The following is a 22,030-nucleotide window of genomic DNA, read 5'->3' as shown; positions in this document are numbered from 1 at the left end:
CACTGGAAACCTTGAACAATTCCTAGGTGCAAAGGACAGAGTTTCCTCCTGGCCCGTTGCCCCAGGGTGGGAAGGGAGCAGGGACCCCCTTCATGGTGCCCAACCCATCGTGGGTGAAATTCAGGGCTCAGGGGATGAAGGCAGTGAGTTTCCAGCTTTTCCTTCTGCAGCAGCACTGATGAACACTTGAGGGAAGCAATGTCCTTCCAGAGGAGGCATCTCCAGCATTTCAGGGGCCAGCCCTGCCATCAGTGTTCCTGCCGCCATGTCTTGTGCACTTTCTTGGCTGAAATAGGTCAATGTGACAGCAACAGGGAATGGGTCCACAGGAAAATCCTCTTTTCTCTCTAGCAAATAACTTGAAGGAGTTATTTTTCTCTTTCTTTTTGCCCTCTTTTTTTTCTTTTTTTTTTAACATCCTGTCCCTCATCTTGAGCTATTATTGTAATTCTGAACACTTCTGAAGTGACTCAGTCTCTGCTGCAGACTTTGTCCAGATTCTGATTGATCAGCAGAGACATGGATCAGGAAAACATGGCATTTATCTGAGGGAAAATAGCAGCCCAAGCTCAGAATGAATTTTCTTTCTCCAGATCTTTGATACATAACCTTAGAATTTTAATTTGTTTTTTATATCTACCATGATAACTGGGACTCACAACCAGCTGGGTACTGTGTGGTTTGTGTATGGAGGAACAGATGGATTTTAAGCATGGACTTCACAAAGCTCTCTGTTTTGAAGGACTTTGTACATATCAAACCTGAACCAAAATCAATGAGGATACATCTCCTCCATGGCTTTATACCATGCCCTGCCTCAGACCCCAATTTGGATGTCACACACAGCAGTGAGTTTGGGCCCAGACTCTGAATTTATGATGAAAAATAAATTTCCCTCCCCACTGCTAAGAAAACTGGCTCACACTCTGCAGCTCCTGTCCTCCTGCTCTCTCCCCCTCATCAATTCTCTTTTCCCTTTTACACATCAGCTGCAAACATCTCATTTGGCTGGGATGCTGAAGGCAGGCTCATCTCTGGCAGTTCCAGACTGTTGGTTCAATCAGCTCTTATATCAGCACTAACATAAGGAAGTGAAAAAGGCTCTTGAATTTCATCACCTTGCTAAAAAACTCAGATGGATTTCTGGAAGGATTATTCGATTTGCTTCACTAGGTTTTATAAAGGTTTGTACACAGCATTTAAACTATTATTATTTACTTTTAACAAGCTATTTATGTCCTCCTCTCAACTGCCTAATCAATACTGCTCTCCCATCTGTTCCGAGATCCTGACATCAGCAAGTTTCAGTTCTCTGCTGAGTGAGTAAAAAGGAAGGAATAATTTAAACACAGTGAGTGGATGAGAGAAAAAGAGATGAGATGAGCTAAATCTCCATGTCCAAAGATGGCCAAACATGCAGGAATTGTGGATCCAAGTCCTCAACTTGCTAAGGACATTGCTGAAACCATTGAAGGAAGATGCTAGGATCCACAGTAGATAAAAGTAGTTTCTTTCCCTCACAGGAAGAATATTTTGATATTCATTAAAGCTACTTGAGTAAATTTTATTTCAAGTTAATTTTTTGAGTCTTCTAGATTTTTCTTTTCTTTGCCCTGGAGCAGACCCAGAGGTTTCACCCAGGCCTTTCAGTGTGCACAACTGGCACAAAGTGACTTCTGAAATAATTCTGGAGAGATGAAATCCCCCCTCTGAGAGCTGAAAGGTGAGAGAAGGATGAACATCTGCACGTGCAGAGGGGTGCAGAGGAGCAGAGAGCTGATCCAAAGGGAAGAGGTCTCAGCCCTTTGCTGCCCTGCCATTGTCAGGGACTCAGGAGACACCTGGAATGTTTTACAGTGGTGTAAGTCTTGAATAATAACGCTGAATTCTTTGGATGAGGTCACTTCAGCATGGGCTGATTTCTCCTTTTTTGGAGATGGTAGGTCTAGGAAGAGAGGGCAATATCTTCAGCCTGTTGGCATGATCACCAGGAACTTAGGCAGAATATCACAGAGATCTCACCTGGGTTTACCTCACTATAGGGATTTTGGAGGGAATTTTGAATGAGTTAGAGATAGGATTTGTTTTTCTTATCTTCTGCATAGACAGGAAGTGTGAGTTTGGTTCACATCTTTACTATATAGTTCAGAAGATTACAAGACCCTTAGTTATAAGACCTTTTAAGAATTTATTGACTAATAAAACACTGCTAATAAGATATTTATGTTTTTGATCCAATCCTTAAATATTTTTTCTTATAGACTCATATTACTCATATAGTGTAATAGTCAATCTTAGTCAATCATGTTATGATACACAAACTTGCAGTACTGTACTCTAAACTTTTTGTATATCTTTGTAATTACTTTTATTTTTTCTATATCTTAAACTCTAAAACTCTAAACTTTCTTTTTCTTAATGTGTCTCTGTTTTAAACTATAAATCCACACTCTTGCTTCTAGTACTTTAGTTAGGAAGTCTTTTCCAAAGTCTCAGATTAAATCCTGTGTTTAATTCTAAGTTTTGGTTTACAGGCCCAAAGTTCTAAAAATTTCTTACGTTTCTGATTCAAACACTTCACAGCATTTTTGGTGCTTGCCATCAAGGCAATAAACCCTCAGCACTCCATGGGCAGGCTGTAAGCAGGTTATAAGTTTCTCTGACAGTAATAATTAGTCCTCAGTGACTGTAGAGGGAGCTGAGGTTGTGCTCAGTCAGGTACAAACACCTACACTCCACACACTCTAGTGCAGGTGTAAATCACAGATTTCTACAGCACTTTAATGTCACCTGGACTGCAGATGTGTCACAGACACAATATTGGCTCAGTCCTTACAGGCAGCTGGAGAGTGTTTCATTGGAATTTTCTGTTGATCCCCTTTTTGGGAGGGGATCAGCCTTCCTCTCCATGTGCCTCTGCTGATTGTGTGGGAAAATTCCTTGTCCTGTTGAGCTGGACCCTTGGAGCAGTGTTGGATTAATGGCTGGAATCCATGGAATTAGAGGTCCTCTTCAGTCTGCATGATCCTATGATTCCATGATCTCTATAGCTAAAGTCAGATGAAGAAAATAAGGCTTGTCCTATCATGGAAAATAGATTCCAAACTCAAAATCCAGCTCAGGTCTACAGACTGTGAAGAAAAGGGATCCTTACCAAACATTATGTCATTTGCAGAGCCACACTCAAATATAAATACTTTCCAGACCTCTCCTCTGTAGCAGCAGAAGAAGCACAGGGTTAATCCAAAATCTCTAATCATATGAACAGGCAGATGTTTGGGGCTGATTCCCTGGTGTAAGTCAGGAATTGTGCCAGGGGACACTGAGCTACACCTGTGCTAAGTCATGGTGGAAAGCTGCCTCCAGTGCAGGGCTGACTTATTTCTTGTGAAAATGAAGAGCTTGGTTATAGTTTCACCACTGCAATGTCAGTGTCTGGCTGAGCACTGATGGTGAGTAAGAATTTTGCATTTCAGAGAGTGACTCCACAGCAACCAGTGTTTATTATTTCCTTATTACAAGAAAAAAAAATGCACATTTTCTCCTGCTGTGGCCCTCTGCAGCCCCAGCCTTGAATTTTTCTTGTCACCTTCTCAGCTATGTCTAGACATAACATTTTGGAAGACTTTGGAAGTGTGAGATCTTAATCTGCCATATGCTCCTGTGCTGATAAAGAACCACATCACAGCTCCCCAGAGCTCCATTGGAGACCCTCCATTTGGAACATGGGAAGTGCTGCAAGGTAAATCTGCTGCTAAAAGCAGAGGTTTGAGCTGTTACAGCTGCCTCTCTTCAGTGGTTATTCCACATAAGTCTGTGAAAGTGTTGCTGATTCTCAACAAGGAATTTAATTGAAACATTAAGGCACTTAGTCCTCATTTCAGAAGGTTCAAACCCTGCTTTTGGGTGTTTTTCAGCCAAAGCTGCTGTGGTCTTTTGTGGAGGCTTTCTATTTATTCCTTTCTTTTCAGTACACCCAAAGAGAAAGAAGCAAGTCTGAGATTTGGTGTGGAGACAGCCTAGCACAAAGGAAACCCAGCATTCCTCTTCCCATCTGAATTCCAGTGTCAGTGGATCTCCCGAAGAACCAAACCACATTGTTGAGCTTTAACATCTTTATGAGAAAGGTGGCACTGCTGACCTCCCCCTCACTACTCAAAAACTGTGCCCAGGGATTTATTATCCCTATGATGATTGTGTGCTCCATTTCCCCCATTTTCTCAGGTTTTTTTCACTCTTTTTATCCTGCCCAGAATGACCAGAACTGAGTTGATTTGCTGGGTGGATTATTGTTCCTTTTCAATGAGCATTGCTATTCTGTTCCTTTTTCTCCACTGCTTTGGCCCCATGACATTTTTTGGGCAGGAAGAGGGGAGGCAATGGGAGGTTATATCTTGAACAATTTCACCCTGGTGGAAAATACCAATAACTTAAAATAAATATGCTCACTGAGATATCACATTATCCTGCTGAGCTCATGTACAGCAGAGATAAAACGGCTTTTTTAGAACTGATTTTTCTTTCTCCACCAGCTGAATGGAATATCAAAATACACAATTTAAAGTAACTGTTAGAAAAAAGGTTACACACGATGCTATCAACAGAAGGGAGCTGAAAATTAAATGGAAATGATTACCAAAGAACTCATTTCCTTTGCTACTGGGAGGCTAACAGCAATAATAAAATAGAATTTAGAAGTGAAAGCTGAGATTCTTCCTTTGATGTCTGAATATTTTCAGTTTATGTTCCTTTAAAATAAAAGGCCACATCATAAATTAAATGTGATACTTAATTTTTATTTTCTCTCTACTCAAGCAGCATGTTTTCCTCTAGGTGATTATTAAAATAATGATTCACCTCCCCAGCTGCTGTGCACTGGCAGGTTTTTGTTTAGGCAGAGGAGCAGCATGAGTTGGGAGATTGCTGGGTCCCAGACAGGCAGAATCCAGTTGACTCTTGGAACAGAGATTAAGGGCTGGGTTGTTTTAATTCAACATGTGAAAATGCAGAATGAGAAAGAGCTGATGCCCTTGAGCTTAATTGTAACTGAGCACCCCCTGTGATGTATCTCCTGTGATTGAATCACAGAATGGTTTGGGTTGGAAAGGACCTTAAAGCCCATTTCATTCCACCCCCTGCCATGGCAGGGACACCTTCCACTATCCCAGGTTGCTCCAAGCCCCATCCAGCCTGGCCATGGACACTTCAGGGATCCAGGGGCAGCCACAGCTTCTCTGGGCACCCTGTGCCAAGGCCTCTCTACCATCTGAGTAAAAAAAAAAAAAAAAATTTCTTTACATCTCATCTAAACCTACCTTCTTTCAGCTTAAAAGTGTTTCCCTTCAAGAGCAAAGAGTTCTCAAAACACCAATAATAACTGAGTTTGGTGTCTCTCTCATTATCACTGCTTTAGTGTGGGAGAAGGGAACATGCTTGGCAGTGAAAATGGGAATGCAGTGGCCTCTGGTCCCCCTTTATGAAGATGGAGGATTTCCTTCATGAAGTTTCTTTAGCAAATGCAGAAAACATGTTGATAACTAATTTTTGATGTTTCTTCTGACAAGACTTGACTGGATGAGTGCAGGGTGCTGCTGGAGGGTGAACTCCAGGCCTGACTCTGCTCACAGAGAGGTGTCCATGGCTGTTGGGGGTATTTGGGGGAAATTCGGCTGTGGGGTAAGTCACAGGTTGTAGGGCAGACACGTATTTAGGAAAAGTCCTCCAGGATAACCCAGGGTGTCTCAGAGCTGTTACCTGACTAAAAGCAAGCAGTTAAACTGCATTAAACTCTGCTATAGACAGCCTAATTAAAATACTTGAATTGGGACCTGAATCCAGATTCAAAGCAGAAATATTTGGATTTTTAGGGGAGATGTCAGAGCAGGAGAGGCAGCTCTGTGCTGCCTGGGAGGCCAGATAAGAGCCATTCTGGTCTCAGGCTGTCCCATTCTCTGAAATCTCCAAAAGTTCCATGCTTTGGCTACAAAAGCAACTCTAGGATGGCACTGATGGCTTTGAAGGAAAACAGCAGAGCTCTAATTGAAACCAGTGGATGAAGGGAAGTGTTACATAACATTACACCAACCTGTATCCCTCTTTTCTTCCTTACTTGCCTTTTCTGTGCTAGCTTCACCTTCCAAAACTTGATGCTGTTTTTTCCTTTGTTTCACACCTCATCTATTTTCCAATTCTCTCTTTGTGTACATAAATATTGAGGTGAGGTAGAAGATAAAGGACTCCAAATTTTCTGTTACCAACAGTGGAATGGACCCCATTACAGCAGGTACAGTCTGGGCTGCACCCAGTGCCAGTTACAGAAGAGCTAAAAATACATTTACTTCCTGTATTTCACCAGCTCTGCTTGTGCTGTGATGGAGCAGAGATAAAATTTCTGTGTAAGCAAGGAAGGTAGAAAAGCTTCCTGAGCTCTGCACTGAGACCTCTGCTGGCTTCACACCACAAGACACACTTTGAGCCACACTCTGATGGTGATGTGGTGGCTGCAGGGGATGTGGCATCCCTGGAGTCAGGTCTCAGTTGGGATCTCTATTGTGGGCTTTAGATGTCCAAGGTACAAAAATAATTACAAAGGGAGGAGCATTTCAAGTGCCAGGACCCCCGCTTTGGAGTTGTGTTGTCAGACAGGGAATTCTGGTGACACCTTTGTACTGCAAGAGTGTCTTGTAGCAACTGGGCAAAGCTGTCTTTCAGCACAGGCTGCAAAGAGCGTGGTGGGGTGCAGGACAGAGCTTGGTTTTCTCTTCTGAATGCTGAGGAGCTGTGAGACCAACCCAGCTCCTCTTGGAAGTCTTTGCAGGAGTGCTGAAATCAGGGCTGTCATTGACAGGTGACTCCCACTCATCCTGATTTGGTGGATGCCAACAAGTAGGAATCCATACATCCACCAGGTGAGGCAGCAAGACTGAGAAAGGAGCACTTGGGACTCCAAAACCTGAGCTGAAGCAGGTGGTGCTGGAGGTCAGGCCCTGATGTTTGCTGGTGCCCTGGTCCTGCAGCAGTGCTGTGATCCCACAGGGCTCCAGAACAGGATGGGGCCTTCAGCAAACAAATAACCAAACCTGTCAAGCCCCATCTACTGTGATGGTGTTCACAGGGGTCCGAGGATGAGGGAAGAGATGAGGATCTGACTCCATGTTTCAGAAGGCTTGATTTATTATTTTATTATATATATATTATATTAAAACTGTACTAAAAGAATAGAAGAAAGGATTTCATCAGAAGGCTAGCTATGCTAAGAATAGAAAAAGAAGGAATGATAAATGCTTGTGGGTCGGACAGAGAGTCCGAGCCAGCTGACTGTGATTGGCCATTAATTAGAAACAACCACATGAGACCAATCACAGATGCACCTGTTGCATTCCACAGCAGCAGATAACCATTGTTTACATTTTGTTCCTGAGGCCTCCCAGCTTCTCAGGAGGAAAAATCCTAAGGAAAGGATTTTTCATAAAACATGTCTGTGACAATCTACTATGCCATAAAATGAATATTTCATGGAGGAGGGGAGAGAAAGAAAGAGAAATAAGGTGGAAATGGAGGTGCCAGGTTCAGCTATGGCAGAGGAGCATCTCTGTGGGTACCGGGGCTCATTTCTGTGTGGGTGCTTTCAGCCCTCCCAGGCTGATATCTCTCAATCACTGTCACCACAGGAAAGCGTTTGCTGCTTCCCACGTCACTCTTCACACCCCCAGGCACAGCTGGGACACAGTGAGCACGTTTGTGGTGCATTGTACCCATCTCCCCCTCTCCCTGCCCCCATCCCCAGTGGGTTTGTGGGGTTTGCAAGCTGAAGGTGCCTCACAGAGAGAAGCAGGTGCTGCTTCTTGTGGTTTGCATCAAAAGCTTCACACTAATCCTCGTGCTGTGCCTGCTCTAGCAGTTACTCAAGCAGCTCCTTCACAAGTCATGCTTGTGGTTCTACGGGACCACAGCTGGAGTGCAGAGAGCCCTCCTTCTGATCACAGAGGTGTTAAAACCTGTTTCTCTTCAGTGACTTAACCACAAGAGGTGAACCAGCACCCTCCTCCCTTGGTCTGTGCTCTTGGGTTGTCCCTGAATTGGAGTCAAGACCAAAATGCTGTGCCACTGCAAAGAGAACATCCCTAAAACTCGTCCAGGGATACTGCCAGTCTTCAAATGCTTAGAAATGCAGTCTCTAGTCTGGATGAGGCTGGCCAGACTCCATCAGAGTCATGGACACACTCAGGCCCTCACAGGACATGGCTCACCCTCATTTGGGTGTCAAAGGAAGATGTCCTAAGGTACCCTCTTTTAATACAAACCTCTGTACATCTCCTCTGCAACCCTTCTGAGATACCAGGCCCCCCCATTCAGAGCTGTGTCACCTTCTGGTAGTGAAAAGGAACATTTCACTCTCTTCCTGGGTACCACAGCACCAAATCCCTGCTTTAGGTATTGCCCTGTGGAGTAGTTACAGTTGTTCAAGTGCTTGCTGTTGCTGTGTGTTTATGGGTCAAAATTCCCCTGGAGAATGTTCCCCAGACAGCACAGAGCCATTTTAATGGCTTTCCTAAGCATCTCTGTTCTTTGTCCCTATTGAATCACTTCAATGCCCATTTCCCAATTATACACAACATTTTATTAAACTGTACAAACAGCACTGGCATTAAAAAAATTCATGTCAACCATTCTAATGAAACATGATGACCAGCTCCACAAACTGTGAGCACAGCTGCCCCCTCCTGCATTTCACACAGCACAAACAAGGATTTCATCAGAATCACTGGACTGAAACCTCTCTCAGGGTGTTCTGCTCTTCTGGTTGACTTCAAGCCTTGCTCCTGCTGGATTCTGTGCCTGCAGACACTGCCAGTGATATCCCAGCACTGCCTGCAAGGCTGCACTCATCCTGTTGGGAGCTCCAAATTGACAGCCTGGACCAGCAGAACCAGGAAGTCAACTCTGAAGGGAACCAGATGTTGGGATAACTCACCTGCCAGAGCTTTTCTTCTCGATGGACTGGAGGCTGATACAACAAAGCTCCAAATGTATGTTCTTCAAATAGATCCCAACACCAACCTGAGTGACTGCCTAAGCCCAAGTTGTTACAAAATCTTCTTTTTAGGCTCTGACTTGATTTTGACCCAGCTTTTCATGGGTATCTCAGTGACAAGTGGTTTCACGCATCTCCAACCTCAGAAAACAGTGCACCTTTATTTAAAAGGATCCCATGATGAAAGGATCATGGAAAAGACATTTTTTCAAACCCACCCACATTCCCACAGACTGGATAGAACACACAGCAAAATGTCACAAGGTGAGGGTGCCGGCCACCCTCACCTGATGTGCCTCCTGCCCTGTGACCATCCTGTGCCCAAGAGCTGGGACATAATTTAGAGAAATAGAAAGTAAATCAGACTTTGCAGGACCAGTTAGCACCTTTAAACTTAAATACCCCAATTCTGTGACTGGAAGGCCACTTTTGCAATGCTTAAACAATGGTTTGAGGAAATGTTGTCTTTTTCTCATGTGGTTTTAGGGTAAAATGTCAGAAAGCCCCATTGAGATCTTGCCCTGAGTCTGGTGTGTCAGAAGACACTTAAAGCTTTAGAACAGGGTTCTTAAAACGTTCTGCAACTTCCCATCCTTCCTGCTTAGGCACTAGGTGTAAACCTCTGGTTTTCTGTACCAGTCTTGGCACTCCCTTTGGTAATGATCCATTGACATGTGCAGATGGTGGAATGGGCACCTGAAAAAAGTTTCTTTGTCCTATGGAGAAAAATTGAGTCCTAAACACCTCTGAACAGCATTTTTAAAGTGTGTAGGGAGCAAATTTCTTCTTCAAAGCTGTGCACACTTTGGCAATTCTTCACATGTACAAGTGGAGGTTACCAAAGCATCCAACCTGAGTCTTCCCTGATCAGGCCTTGAGAAAATCACTTTTCCTTCAGAAGAAGGTGGGTCTGGGTCAGAGTTGCAGAAATGGGCACTGACATCACCAGAACCTCAAATATACTCACTTTTCCTTACAGAGAAACCTGTTGGGTGGGTGTACAAGCAGTGGAGAACAGGTTTTGGCACCTCCTCATTTTCAAATGCTTTCTACTTCAAGAACATTGGGAAGAGAGAAAAGAGAGACCAAAAGATACCACAAGGAAACTTTATCATCAATGAAGAGTGGGCTGGCATCTGCCATGGACTGGAGAAAGTCAGAAGCCTCCAGGCATGGTACAAACTTTCTCTGAGGTGCTTTCTTTCTGGAGGGTTCTTGATAAAAACAACCATGCACAGTCTTCAGCTGACAAAGTGCTACTCAAATCATTACAGTGAATTCCTTCAGTAAGGCAGATCTCAGGAAAATATTTTCTCCATTTTAGGGTTCACAAAAGAGAAGTTGCTGAACATATTTTGGTCCATGCTGTTAATCAGTGCTCTGTCAGCACAGGACAGTCTGGGTTTTTCATTTAGGAATTCCTTGTCGAAGTTGCTACAGTCACTTGGAGATTTCTTCAAGAAAAGGAAAAAAAAATATGTTAAACCACTAATATTCAGATCTTTATTACCATGGTACTGGCCCTATCAGGCTGCTTCCTATGGGCTCAGCTCCACCTTCAGTTGGGAGCCAGTAAATATAAATATTATAAAGGAGGCACTGAGCCTGTGATCCAGGAATTCTGCCAGGCAGGGATGTTACAGCTTTGTAACATGGCAGACTGAACTCACCAATTGCGTAACAGTTGTGGAAGACTGTAAAATGAAAATATGATGTGCTTGTCAAATTGAATTCTATTATTGTTCTTAACAGGACTTTAATAATTTAACAAGACTGTCATTAATAGTCAGAATTATTCTGATGTAGCCAAACACTTGGTTCCTGAGCTGCTTTACTTTCTGCAGTGCAATGAAAGGCAACCCCTTCAGAATGGGCTGCAGTTCTGAGGTGAAGGGAAGGTGTTACCCTGCTGCAGTAACTGGGAAAGCAGTGAGTAATTTATGGTTTCCCAGGTGTGGGTGTGCCAGACCTGGGCTCACAGCCACCACCAAGCAGCGCTGTGAGGATCAGCCAGTAGAAATGCACGGTTTAGAAGACCTGAGATGGGTGGAAGTGAAAGAAGATCCATCCTTACCACTCTTGGTTTGAAAGGAGGCTCCATCCTTCTCTCTTCCAAAGCCTCCCAGTTGATTTCCCTGAAGAAGGCGTGCTGGCGGATGTTCCCTCTCGCCCCCAGCCTCCTCTCGGGCTCTCTTACAAAAAGCTGGAATGTTGATCCCATAGGTTAAATTCTCTGATGATAACACAGGCATAAAGCAGGGTGAAATGTGTAATTATCCAGAGAAGAGGCCATAATCGAGAAAATGTTGGGATTTTCTTTTCCTAAACAAGGAAGTTTACTGATTGGTATTAAGATGATTCCTACCTCTAATCCTGACAGAATTATTGACTGTTTGGGCAGAAAGATGGAAGCATGTGCCCCAAAAAGAGATGTTCAACATCTCAGACTCACGTAACCCTTAGTTTGAAGTATTTTTCCCAGGAGTTAATGAGCTTTGCTCATTAAAACCTTAGGGATTGCTCTGCAAATAAACTGATCTCTGCTGGTGTCTGTGAGGAGATATCAGGAGAAGGAATACACCCAAATCTCCTTGTGGGAGAGGTGTGGTACAGGAAAGACAGTGACTAAACTACATCTGTTCCTCTCTGCAACAGCTGAAGATAAACAATTTGAAGACAAAACAATAATTCTGGCAGAAAGGCTTTCATTTGATGGGTGTTGACTCTTACCTTCACCAAAATGTCCTTTGCATCCTTGTCCAGCCAGCGAGGGTAGAAGGGGTTGTCCATGCGGATGGACTGGAAAAGCTCCTCCTCATCTTGGCCATGGAAAGGGGATTGGCCAATGAGCATCTCATACAGGAGGACACCAAAGGACCACCAGTCCACAGAGGTGTTGTACTTCTGCCCCAGCAGTATCTGCCCAAAAAGAGGAGCCACAAAGGCAGACATAAAATGTCTGACATGAGTTTTTCAGCTTCAGGAGGGCGGGCAGACCATGGCCTTGCAACAGCTGCTCTGTCAGAGGTGCTTCCCCCTGCCTGCAGCAGGACCCAGAATTCTGCCACTGGAAATCTGGAGCAATGAGGCACGGCCACATCTGAGTGCTAAACCAGTCCCTGGCAATACAGACAACAGGCTGCACTTAATTCTTACATTACTTGAACAAATCCTTGGCTACCAGAGAGATCTCAAATATAAAAGATGAGAAAAAGTCATCTTTAGCCTGCTCTCCAAGGGTTTGTGAAGTCCAAGAGGACAAATAGTCAGGAATCAGCATCTTGGGATTAATTCCAGTGACACAAGCTGAGTTTTAAATTACAAATGTGGCAGCTTAAAGGTAGTTCAGGACTGTCAGTCACTTGAAAGGGTGTGACTCTACCCCAGCAAAATCTTCCCCAGGAAAAACATGAAAGGGGTTGCTGGTCTGTCCTCTTGAGACCAGCTGGGTTTTAGACGGAGGAATGGGAATTTGTCCTCAGTCAGTCCCTTGGTTTGTGCCTTTCAGTGTCACCTATAAAGTGACATCCAGCTGGAATGATGACGTCCCCAGGGTCTAAAGGACCATCCTTAAGTTCTTAAACTCCCTCTCTGGAGAAGCAAAATTAATCTCATCTTCTTTTAGGTATCTGTTGTGGAGATATCTAGAGCTGGACCACTTATCACTAGCTCCTTTTATAGCAAAGGAAGGGAATCCAGCCAGTTTTAAACATCTAATTAAATATCTACCTGCTGTAAAATACAACCCCTGTGTGTCTCCTTTGGTTCTCAAAGAGCCTCAAAAACTTGCTCATATATAGATTTTTACATTGCAGATGTCTAAAGGTTCACATGACGACTGTGGTGTGTTGGATTCTCAGCAGAATTTTAGATCTGTAGAGGGGAAAATTTAATTTTGAGCCACAATCTTTACTCTTGAGCCCACATCTTGGTTGCAATGGGATGCTCTATGCTCCATCTGTCTCCAAAAGAGGCGATGCCAAAGGGACAAAAAATAGATTTGAAAATATGCTGTAATATATACAATGAGCTGTAATATATACAATGTGCTGTAATATATACAATTCTACTCAGAGCCAAAAAAAATAAAAATCACCAAGACCCCTTAATATATTTTTTCTGGATCACTTACAAACAAAATCATCCCAACCTTTCCTTCTGAAAAGAGAAATTATTTTTATAAGGCTTTATCTTTAAAAGTCTAAAGTATCTGGAAATTGAAATTGAAGTGTTTTATGGCACTCAGAAATAAAAGGGTTTATTTTGTTTGAAATTCTCTGGGACAAAAATAAACTCATTAATTTAATTTCAGGCTGTCTTTTTTATGGTCAGATTTTTTTGAAATTAAAAAAAATTGTCTACTGACCCATACCCCCCTTATTTGCATGGCTGTGGCCAAGGTGCTGGGTCTGTAAAAAATTACAGTGGCAGCAGCTGCAGTGAAATACTGAGAGAGTCCAGTGCTCCTGCCTGTGGCAGGAGAGATGATCCATAAACTCCAGAAGTGCTTTCAAATTGGAGATAAAATGTTTTATAGGCACTCATTGAATCCCTAAAATAAACATAGCGTAGAAATAAAACTCTGAGCTATTTCAGTTTTTCTCTTTTCTATAAAATAAAACCCCAGATAATGGATCAACTCTTGGATTTTTTTTAGGAGCAAAAAATAGTTTGGTTTTTTTTCTTAAATAAAGGCATACTGAAGTGGAATAAAAGACAATTGCAGCTTGATTGCAGAGCACACTTACACCCATTCTTAGGCAATAGAAATCCAATTGATTTGAAGAGACCCTTGAGCCAGCAGTGGTGTAACCTCAGCCAGACTCGAGCCCTTAGTGCAAAGTGAAGGACCAATGAATTATAGCAGAGGGAAAAAAAACCCTAAGGGCTTTGACAACTCTTTGGAAAATACCAATATCCATCATGAAAACACAAAAATAACAAAATGGGATCTTGAAAGGTAAATAAATGGATTTCAGACTGATGTCAGACATGATGCATGGATGACTCGTAGGTTTTTCTCTGAGCTAAAAAAATATTTTCTGTGGCCACCTAATTAGTCAAAGCTTCTCCATAGTAAGATCTATCATTGTGTGAAGTCATCAAGTTAAGGAAAGTTTCTCTTTTCTGGAGGGATCTAGTTCAAAACAACTAAATTTTCTAGCTTAAAAAAAAGAATAAGTTTATGTCTGGTTAAAAATTGAAATAAGGGAAAGGGCACAGTCAGCATTCCTCAGGCTGTGTCTGTCCCTCAATTTCAGGACCTCTTGGAGTTTCTTCTGCCGTGGTCCAAAAAGAATTTCCATTCAGCATTCTCTTCCTTGGTTTAAGCCAAGTTCCACTTGCCCCAAAAAATAAGCAATGCCAAACAGCAACACAGACTCTGAGCTGTGCTGAAATCCAGTTTTTGGCCTGAAACTGCTCCAAACCAGGTTATTGCTCTTTGCAACCTCCACCACTGCACAGCAGTCATGTCTGGAGATGTTCCCTGTCCCACAGCACTCCCTGTGCCCCACACCTACCTCAGGGGCAATATAGTCAGGAGTCCCACAGAAAGTGCTTGTCTTGGCATCTCCAAACATGTTCTCCTTGCACATCCCAAAGTCAGCAATTTTGATGTGCCCCTCGTTGTCCAGGAGGACATTGTCCAGCTTCAAGTCTCTGTGGAGGAAGAGAAGAAAACAATTTCTTCAGAGTGTGAAGCACACAAGTTATTTTAGCAGGTTACACTTATTACACTCATTCCCTGCCTCTGTGTAGTGCCTCCATGCTGGAAATACAAAGGAAGGCTGAGGGATAAATGAGGAACTGCTCTCTTCAGCATTCCCCTCCTGCATTTCTCTTGTTGCAGCACTGATTTATCTGCTGGAGAAGACACAGAATAATGGAATCACAGAGTGGTTTGACTTGGAAGAGACCTTAAAGATTCCCCAGTTCCAATCCCCTGCCATGGGCAGGGACAGCTTCCACTATCCCATACTGCTCCAAACCCCATTCAACCTGGCCTTGGACACTTCCAATGATCACATCACCCCAGACATCTTCTAAAAACTGTTTCCTTCAAGGATGCACAATAATGAAGCTAAGAAGGGTTTTGTGCCAGCTGGTGCTTCTTCCCTAACACAGCCTGGAGAATGAGAGCAGGTAATTCTCACTCTCTCCTCCCCTGGGAATCTCAATATTCTCTCTGAAGCTGCTGCCACATCTCCCTTGTAGTGCAGACTCTACAAATGCCACAAGGGGTAAGGACCCACAAGCTCTGCAGAGGGTCAGAATAATCCCAGAATAACCCCAGAATAATCCCAGAATAATCCCAGAATAATCCCAGAGCTCCCACCACTGCTGGGCTGCACCATCTGAACCCCAGGATTTACAGAGCCTTTCACACTCAGCTGCCAGGCTGCTGTCTGAGTTTTCAGGCTCTCAGCTACTCTGGGAAACGAAGAGCCCAGAGAGAGGAAGAAAACAGAAATGGACAGAGAAGGAAATAAAAGCAAACGAGCTGACGAATCATGACCATTGGTGGAGAACAAAGAGGTCCTCAAGTGGGAACTAACTGTGAAAGGAGAGAAAAACTTGTAGAGTAGAAAAAGCAGAAAGAAAGGAAGAATGGCATGGATTCCATGTTAATTTTCTTAAATCTTTCCTAAAGGTTTTGTTTTGATTTGAGATAGTGACCCAGGTAAAATGTTTGGATCAGTGATGCTGCACTCAGCTGGGCATGTGGGTGGAATTTGGTTCACTTGGTCTTTGAGCACAGACATTCCTGCACTGCCTGGTTTGTGCTGGCAATCACTGCTCCTTCTCCCAAAGCACCTAGACACATTTGTGTGTCTTAATATATATATTAAAAAATTATTATAATATATTAATATAATATATAAAATAATAAATAAAAATAACAATTACGCCCACAGCTGAGGGTGTAATTGATATTTTTCACACTAATTCAGGGCCTACACATATTTTGGCCAAAAGGCCAAGTTGGATGGGAGCTGATCCTGTGGATGTCATCCCTGCCCATGGTGAGGGGGCTGGTGATCTTCAGGGCTCCTTCCAACCCAAACCACTCTGTGAATCTGTGATTCTGTGATTTTCCACACTTCAGGCAAGAGGCCCAACAACGAGGCTACTGCAAGGATGCCCTCCCTCTGAAACTGCTTTACAATGTGGGGTTTTTTTCAGAAATGTTCCTCAAGGAAGGTGTTTCTAGTGCTTGATGCTCTTGGGATAATGGCCTGCAGTTGCAGGGAAGGTGATTCTTTAGAATCTCTCTGTGCAAAGCTCCTTGTCCTGCTTGGGCCAGGTCCCCATCAGGGTGGGGGACACTGCAGTGTTTACACACTAAATTGTTGTGTGCTGCAAGAATATGGCCCCAGACAAAATGGGAGTCATCAATCAAAGAGAAATACAGAGAAAACCAAGAGACATTTGCCTTCCAAGTGGCAGACACTCATGTTGTCACAATTTCCAGCTGGAATGACTTATTTTAGCTACAACGTTGAGATCAATCTCGGGCTGCCAGCACTGCTTTTATTCATCTGGTAGATCGAAGCAAAACAAAAAAACCCATCACCTACAGTTCCCTTTCATTATTTTGATGAGTCTCAAACTCACTGGCTCCAGGGACTGGAGTTTCTGCCAAAAAACACCTCGGCTCATTCGTTAAAATTTAAGGCAATGTTTCCAAACGTGGGTGCATGAGACAGAACAGCTGGATTCATTATTCTTACAACATCACAAGAGATGCAGCTTCAAAAATTATTTCTATTCACTTTCCTAAGTGCTTGGTTTGCTCTGACAGAGATACTGATGACTCTGTGTTCTCAGCTGATCTCATTGTCTTGTTTTCAGTGAAAAAGGGAAAAGAGAGTAGGACTGGTTAAACCTTTTCTCTCAATGCTTGATACCCAAAGCAATATCACCAACTTCTGGGAATGAGATATTTCTTCCTATCCACATGCTACCCAGCGCCCAGATGTGCCAATTTTCCCTCAATTCCCAAGGCTCCAGACCCTAAGCACCCCTCTCCTTTCAGGAGGAAATGGGTCCCAAACCCCAGCACAGCACTGGCACAGTGATTCCAAGTAAAAATGTGAATTATAAATAAAATGTCAGCGTTAGGAGCCCTGCCATAAAGTCACCATGTCCTGCAGATATTTGTAATCAGATTTTCTGAGAAGACTGACTAAAAATAACAGACATGGCCAAGTGATTTGTGCACTTCAGAAAATTTTTCCCTTCACTCATGGAGAATAATAATTAGAGACAGAAAAGTTGCTGAGGCCCCAGAGATCATCTTAGCTTAATGCCACTGATATTGATCTCATGTTTATGCAATCACCATCACTGGTCAATAAAGACTATAAATGGCTCCCACATGAGTACTAATAAGAATCAAAACTTGTGTTTCAAAGGGAGAATGGATTGTGAGCAAGTCATTCACTTTCAGCGTTTGCTCTAATGTTCATGCTACATGACAAACACTGAAATAAGCTCATTTTGGGCTCTGCAAACATCATTGCTGTAGGGAGCCTGCTCATTTATTTGTGACAAGTTATTTGTTTTCTGCTTTTAAAGAAGGCTGCAATGTAGTAACTGAATTTTGCCATGAGGTTGAGCTTAACCAGAGCTCCCCAGAAATTCAGTTCCTCCTTTTGGCTATGGGAAATCAGACTGTGGCCTAATTTCTGGTAGAACTGGACACTTCCCATACACATTTTAACACAGGCTTGATGAACCTATAGATGCCCTTTACTCTCTGCTTTCTACAAGAAGTGCTTAACAGACAACTCAGATTCATGATGGTGAGATGAATCCCATCTCCCCACTGTGCACAAAATTAATCCAAAATAAGAATATATCACTGTCTCCCTGCTTTTGTTACTTGGGTTGAGCTTGTCACCACTGTCCCAAGGTAACCAGCACAGCAGATGTACCAAATTTCTTGTTTCTGACTTAACCCTGATATACCTTGATATGTTGAAAGCTTAAACAAGGTGCCTACACTAGGTACTGTGTGAATGGCTCTGTGTAAATGTAAAATGTAAAAACCAAATCCAAATAAATCCATTTGTTTTACTGTTAACTGAAATAGAAGTGGGTTCTGAAAAAAGGATCAAAACTGCCTTTTCTACAGTCTCTCTTCAAAATAAAGCACCCAAACTATGTAGAAGGGAAATGTGCAGGGAATTGCAATGCCAGTAAGTACAGCCAAGGAACAGCCTCTCTCCTGCCATTGCAGGTAAAAGCAAAAAAGGTTTAGCATTTAGCATATTAATTACACTAAAGAGTAAAATTACCTGTATATGATGCCCTTGGAGTGGAGGAACTGGAGCCCACAAATGATTTCAGCAGCATAAAACCTGAATGACAGAAGGCACAGGTCAGAACAGGAGCTTCCCAAAGGTTTTTTCAACTAGACCCAAAAAGAGGGAAACCTTGTCCCTACAAGAGCCAAAATTTCATGATGCTCCCAGAAGGTTTGGAGTGTCTCCAGAAGGCTTGGGGTGACTGTGTTTTACTGATGGGTGATGTGAGATTCCCAAAAGCAGGGGAAATCTGGGATGGGGAGCACAGACAGACTCCCTGCCCAGATTTATGACCTGCTTTTCAAAGAATCCTGGAATTCTGGAATTATTTAGTCTGGAAAACCCCTCTAGCATCGAGTCCAGCCATTAACCCAGCACTGCCAAAACCACCACTAAAAACCACGTCCCCAAGTGCCATATCCACATCTTTTGAACACTTCCAGGGACAATGATCCCACCACTTCCCTGGACAGCCTGTTCCAATGACTGACCACACTTTCAGTAAAGAAATTGTTTTCTGATTTTGAAAGCTTATCCATAATATGGGCTATCCAGCAGGCTGGTGGCCTTTCTCTGGAGTTTTTTTGAGCTTGAAGTCATTGTTCTCAGCACATTTTGACCCAAAGGTCAAAGAGGCAGCATCAATGTGAAGAATGAAAGTGCTGTCCCAGAAGGGAATGAAACCAGAGGATCATATCCCCCTCCAGTGTGGCACAGCTCTGCTCCCTCAGTCTTCAATGCATTGGCCCTTAATTCTGGACATTCAAATGCATTTGAAAAATATCATCAAACACTGATTTAAAAGATGGTGTGGGTTTTTTATTACTAAATTATTAAATAAATGTAATTCCTATAGTGGTTTCAATGTTGACTTTCAAAATACCTTTTGCTTGCAGAAGGATCAAAAGCACCTTTCATTTATTCTAATTCTTCTATTTGCTTTAATCAAAGCTAAATACATATTTAATTCTCTGCTGGTATATTAATTTTTCATTTAAATTTACCTTTTGTGCTTTTGATAGGTTTTCACCCCACCCCCTTGAACTTTAAGGGGGAAAAAAGGGAAAATCCCATTACTTCTGACAAACAACAGCTTCACCTCTGACCACTGGGCTGGGGACCTCAGCTTAAGCAGGTCCTGCAGCTTGGCTACAGGGTGTTGAAAAGAAGCAAGGTCATGTCTGAGTGAAGCCAAGACTAAAAGTCTTCTGTGGGAGGGAGAAGAGGATGGGAAGTGACTCACTCCAGTCCCTCCCTGAGCTGGGAGAATGTCCTGTATGGCTCTGTTGAGTTTGGGGACAGCTGGGACAGAGAGGCTTCCAGCACAAGCATCATCCCCACTTTTCAGCTGGGCAAGGTGGGGAGAGGTGAAATAATCTGCCCAAGATTTCCTCTGCAGGACAGGGGCAGAGCAGGGAATAAAATCAGGCCCAAAGGCAATGGTAAATGTCTTACGTTGCTCTGGGGAGGTCGAACTTGTGGCAGCTCTGGATGTGGAACATGAGGTCTCCTCCATTGAGGTATTCCATCACAAAAAAGAGGTTTTCCTAGAGAAGGAGACAAGGAGAGAATAAATAATAAATAATAAAATCAAACTGCTCAGAAAGCACTCAAAAAGAGGAAGGAAAGTGTTACTGTGAGGGTTTTGGAAATAAAGCAGCCTTTTCTTTTTAGATTCCTCATTTCTCCTCTTGGTTCCCTAAGCCCATACTCACACTCCCTGCTCTGATTTCTGTAAACACCATTAGCAAACACTGCAAAGCCCCTTCATAACCTGCTGGGGCCGTGGATTTTTACCAGCAGAGCTCCAGGGTCACAGAAAGGGGTCAGTGACTTTACAGTGCCTGTACAGCAGAAGGACAGATGGATGAGCTTCTAGTAGAAAAGGCAAAAATCACTCCCAGCTCTCCTCTGGTCCCCATCCCAGCTCAGTACCCGTCCAGAGGAGTCACTTCAAGCTGGTGTCACCTCCATCCCTGCACAGCTTCTGTGGAGACACCTGGGGCTGACTCTCTCAAGCCATCAGACACCAGCCAGACAGAGCCATTTGTTCCAAGCACATGCTTGATTTTAACCCTGAAAGCTGCTCCGTGTAACTTGCTGGTGGGGAAAGTAATTAATTTCTAGATTCTAGAAATATGATTAATTCATATTAAATATTCAAATTAATCATATTTAGCCACTGAGTACCTGCATATCAAAGAAACCTGGAAAAAGTCAAGCTCTTGTCCCCAGTTGCATGCAACCATTGACCAGGGCAGTGAAAAACTCTTCTCCTGGCACACAGAAATTATGGAATCTCTATATATAATGAGCAGAACTGATCACTGAAGTTTCTTTTCCAATCCTGGATACAGAATCATGGAATCACTGCATGGTTTGGGCTGGAAGGAACCTTAAAGACCCCGAAAGTTCCAACCCCCTGCCCTGGGCAGGAACACCTCCCACTAGACCAGGTTGCTCATGTCCATGACACTGATCCTCCCACAGCTGCAAGAGCCAAAACTCACCACCAGAACCCTGCAGAAGCTGGTTTGGATTGATCCCTTCCACACTGAACTGTCTCTACAAAGCTGAAAGGACACCTTTTTCTGAAGGAAAAGGATTTGCACACCGAGCTATGGTCCCAGTTTAAACTTCTGTTTTGAGAATCTCACCTTTTGTGCATAAATGCAGGAATAAAACAAAAGAAATGTGGTATTTTCCCCCTCAAAAGCCTCTCTCTGTTCTGTACACACCTGAAGTCAGTCATCTCTAGGCTGTGCCAAAAAGTTTATGAATATCTTCCTTGTGTTGCCTATTGCCCATTACATTTTTTCTGGGGGGTAAATAGAGTTATTTTCACTTATATTTTTAGCAGTTGAAGGTTTTCATCCATAAGATCTAATGTAAGTATCTCTGGCAGCAAGCCAAGAGCTGGCTATGTTAAAAAACCACAAAAGTGCTTGTTCCTTTCAAACAACAGCTGTCTGCTCTAATTTGTGCAATTTCTTTAGCCAGATCCTCTTAATTACAGCACTCTTATTTAAATGGACTCACTGGAAACCCCACCTGTTATCCAACAAGCTCAAAGCCAGATCTGGCCTCCTGGGGAAAGAATACAAATTCCATCACTCAACCAAATGGGTGCAGGATTTCAGTGTTTCTTGCACCTGCAGGGGGCTGTGCACATAAATGAGTTTCAGCAAGCAAAAAAGGCCAGAGGAAGGTGGGAAATTTAGTGAAGAAATGTATAAATGCTGGAAGCAATGTGAGCTCAGGAAAATACTTGAACAGATGCTCTTTGGGAAGGTGCACAGGGAGGTGATGGGGTTTAGCCAACAACACACCAGCAACCACGTGTGTCCTGCTGGGACTGAAGAAACCTCATGGGCCAGACTCAGCTTTAGGGGGCTGGGAAGGAAAAAAACCCCTCAGTTCCCCTGTAAAGTCCACTGATTTTGGCTACACCTCATCACACATCTCTAATTGTAATGTGAAATCCACGTTTATACAGTAGAATGAACAGTCATGCTCTGCTTGTTCATGGATTGAGCAACATCTGCTGTACCTGTTTAACTGAACCCAGAGACTCTGACTTGAAACTGGGGACTCTGGCAGCATCCTTGAGGGAAGAAAAGGTGGAGCAACCCCTCAGATTAACTTACATCCTCATATACAAACCCTGTTGCTCCTTAAGCTATGG

At 43.2% G+C, this 22,030-nt stretch overlaps 1 protein-coding gene across 1 annotated transcript in view; it reads right to left on the bottom strand.

Moving 5' to 3' along the window:
* Nucleotides 1-10,075: 10,075 nt before the first annotated feature.
* Nucleotides 10,076-22,030, bottom strand: part of PRKCQ (protein kinase C theta) — a 38,225-nt gene continuing 26,270 nt past the window's right edge. The window contains exons 13-18 of the mRNA XM_054292410.1: nucleotides 19,801-19,892; nucleotides 18,337-18,399; nucleotides 14,557-14,695; nucleotides 11,765-11,953; nucleotides 11,109-11,237; nucleotides 10,076-10,488 (exon numbers count right to left, since the gene is read on the bottom strand). Of these exons, the coding sequence (XP_054148385.1) occupies nucleotides 10,333-10,488; nucleotides 11,109-11,237; nucleotides 11,765-11,953; nucleotides 14,557-14,695; nucleotides 18,337-18,399; nucleotides 19,801-19,892 (768 nt within the window). The 3' untranslated portion in view covers nucleotides 10,076-10,332. The remainder of the gene's footprint in view (nucleotides 10,489-11,108; nucleotides 11,238-11,764; nucleotides 11,954-14,556; nucleotides 14,696-18,336; nucleotides 18,400-19,800; nucleotides 19,893-22,030) is intronic.

This window comes from Melozone crissalis, unplaced genomic scaffold (assembly GCF_028551555.1).
Source record: "Melozone crissalis strain CALT ecotype California unplaced genomic scaffold, PUWL_Pcris_2 ptg000110l_1, whole genome shotgun sequence".
NCBI lineage: Eukaryota > Metazoa > Chordata > Aves > Passeriformes > Passerellidae > Melozone > Melozone crissalis.
Note: the sequence above shows the minus strand (reverse complement) of the source record. Positions and strands in the feature narration are given on the sequence as shown.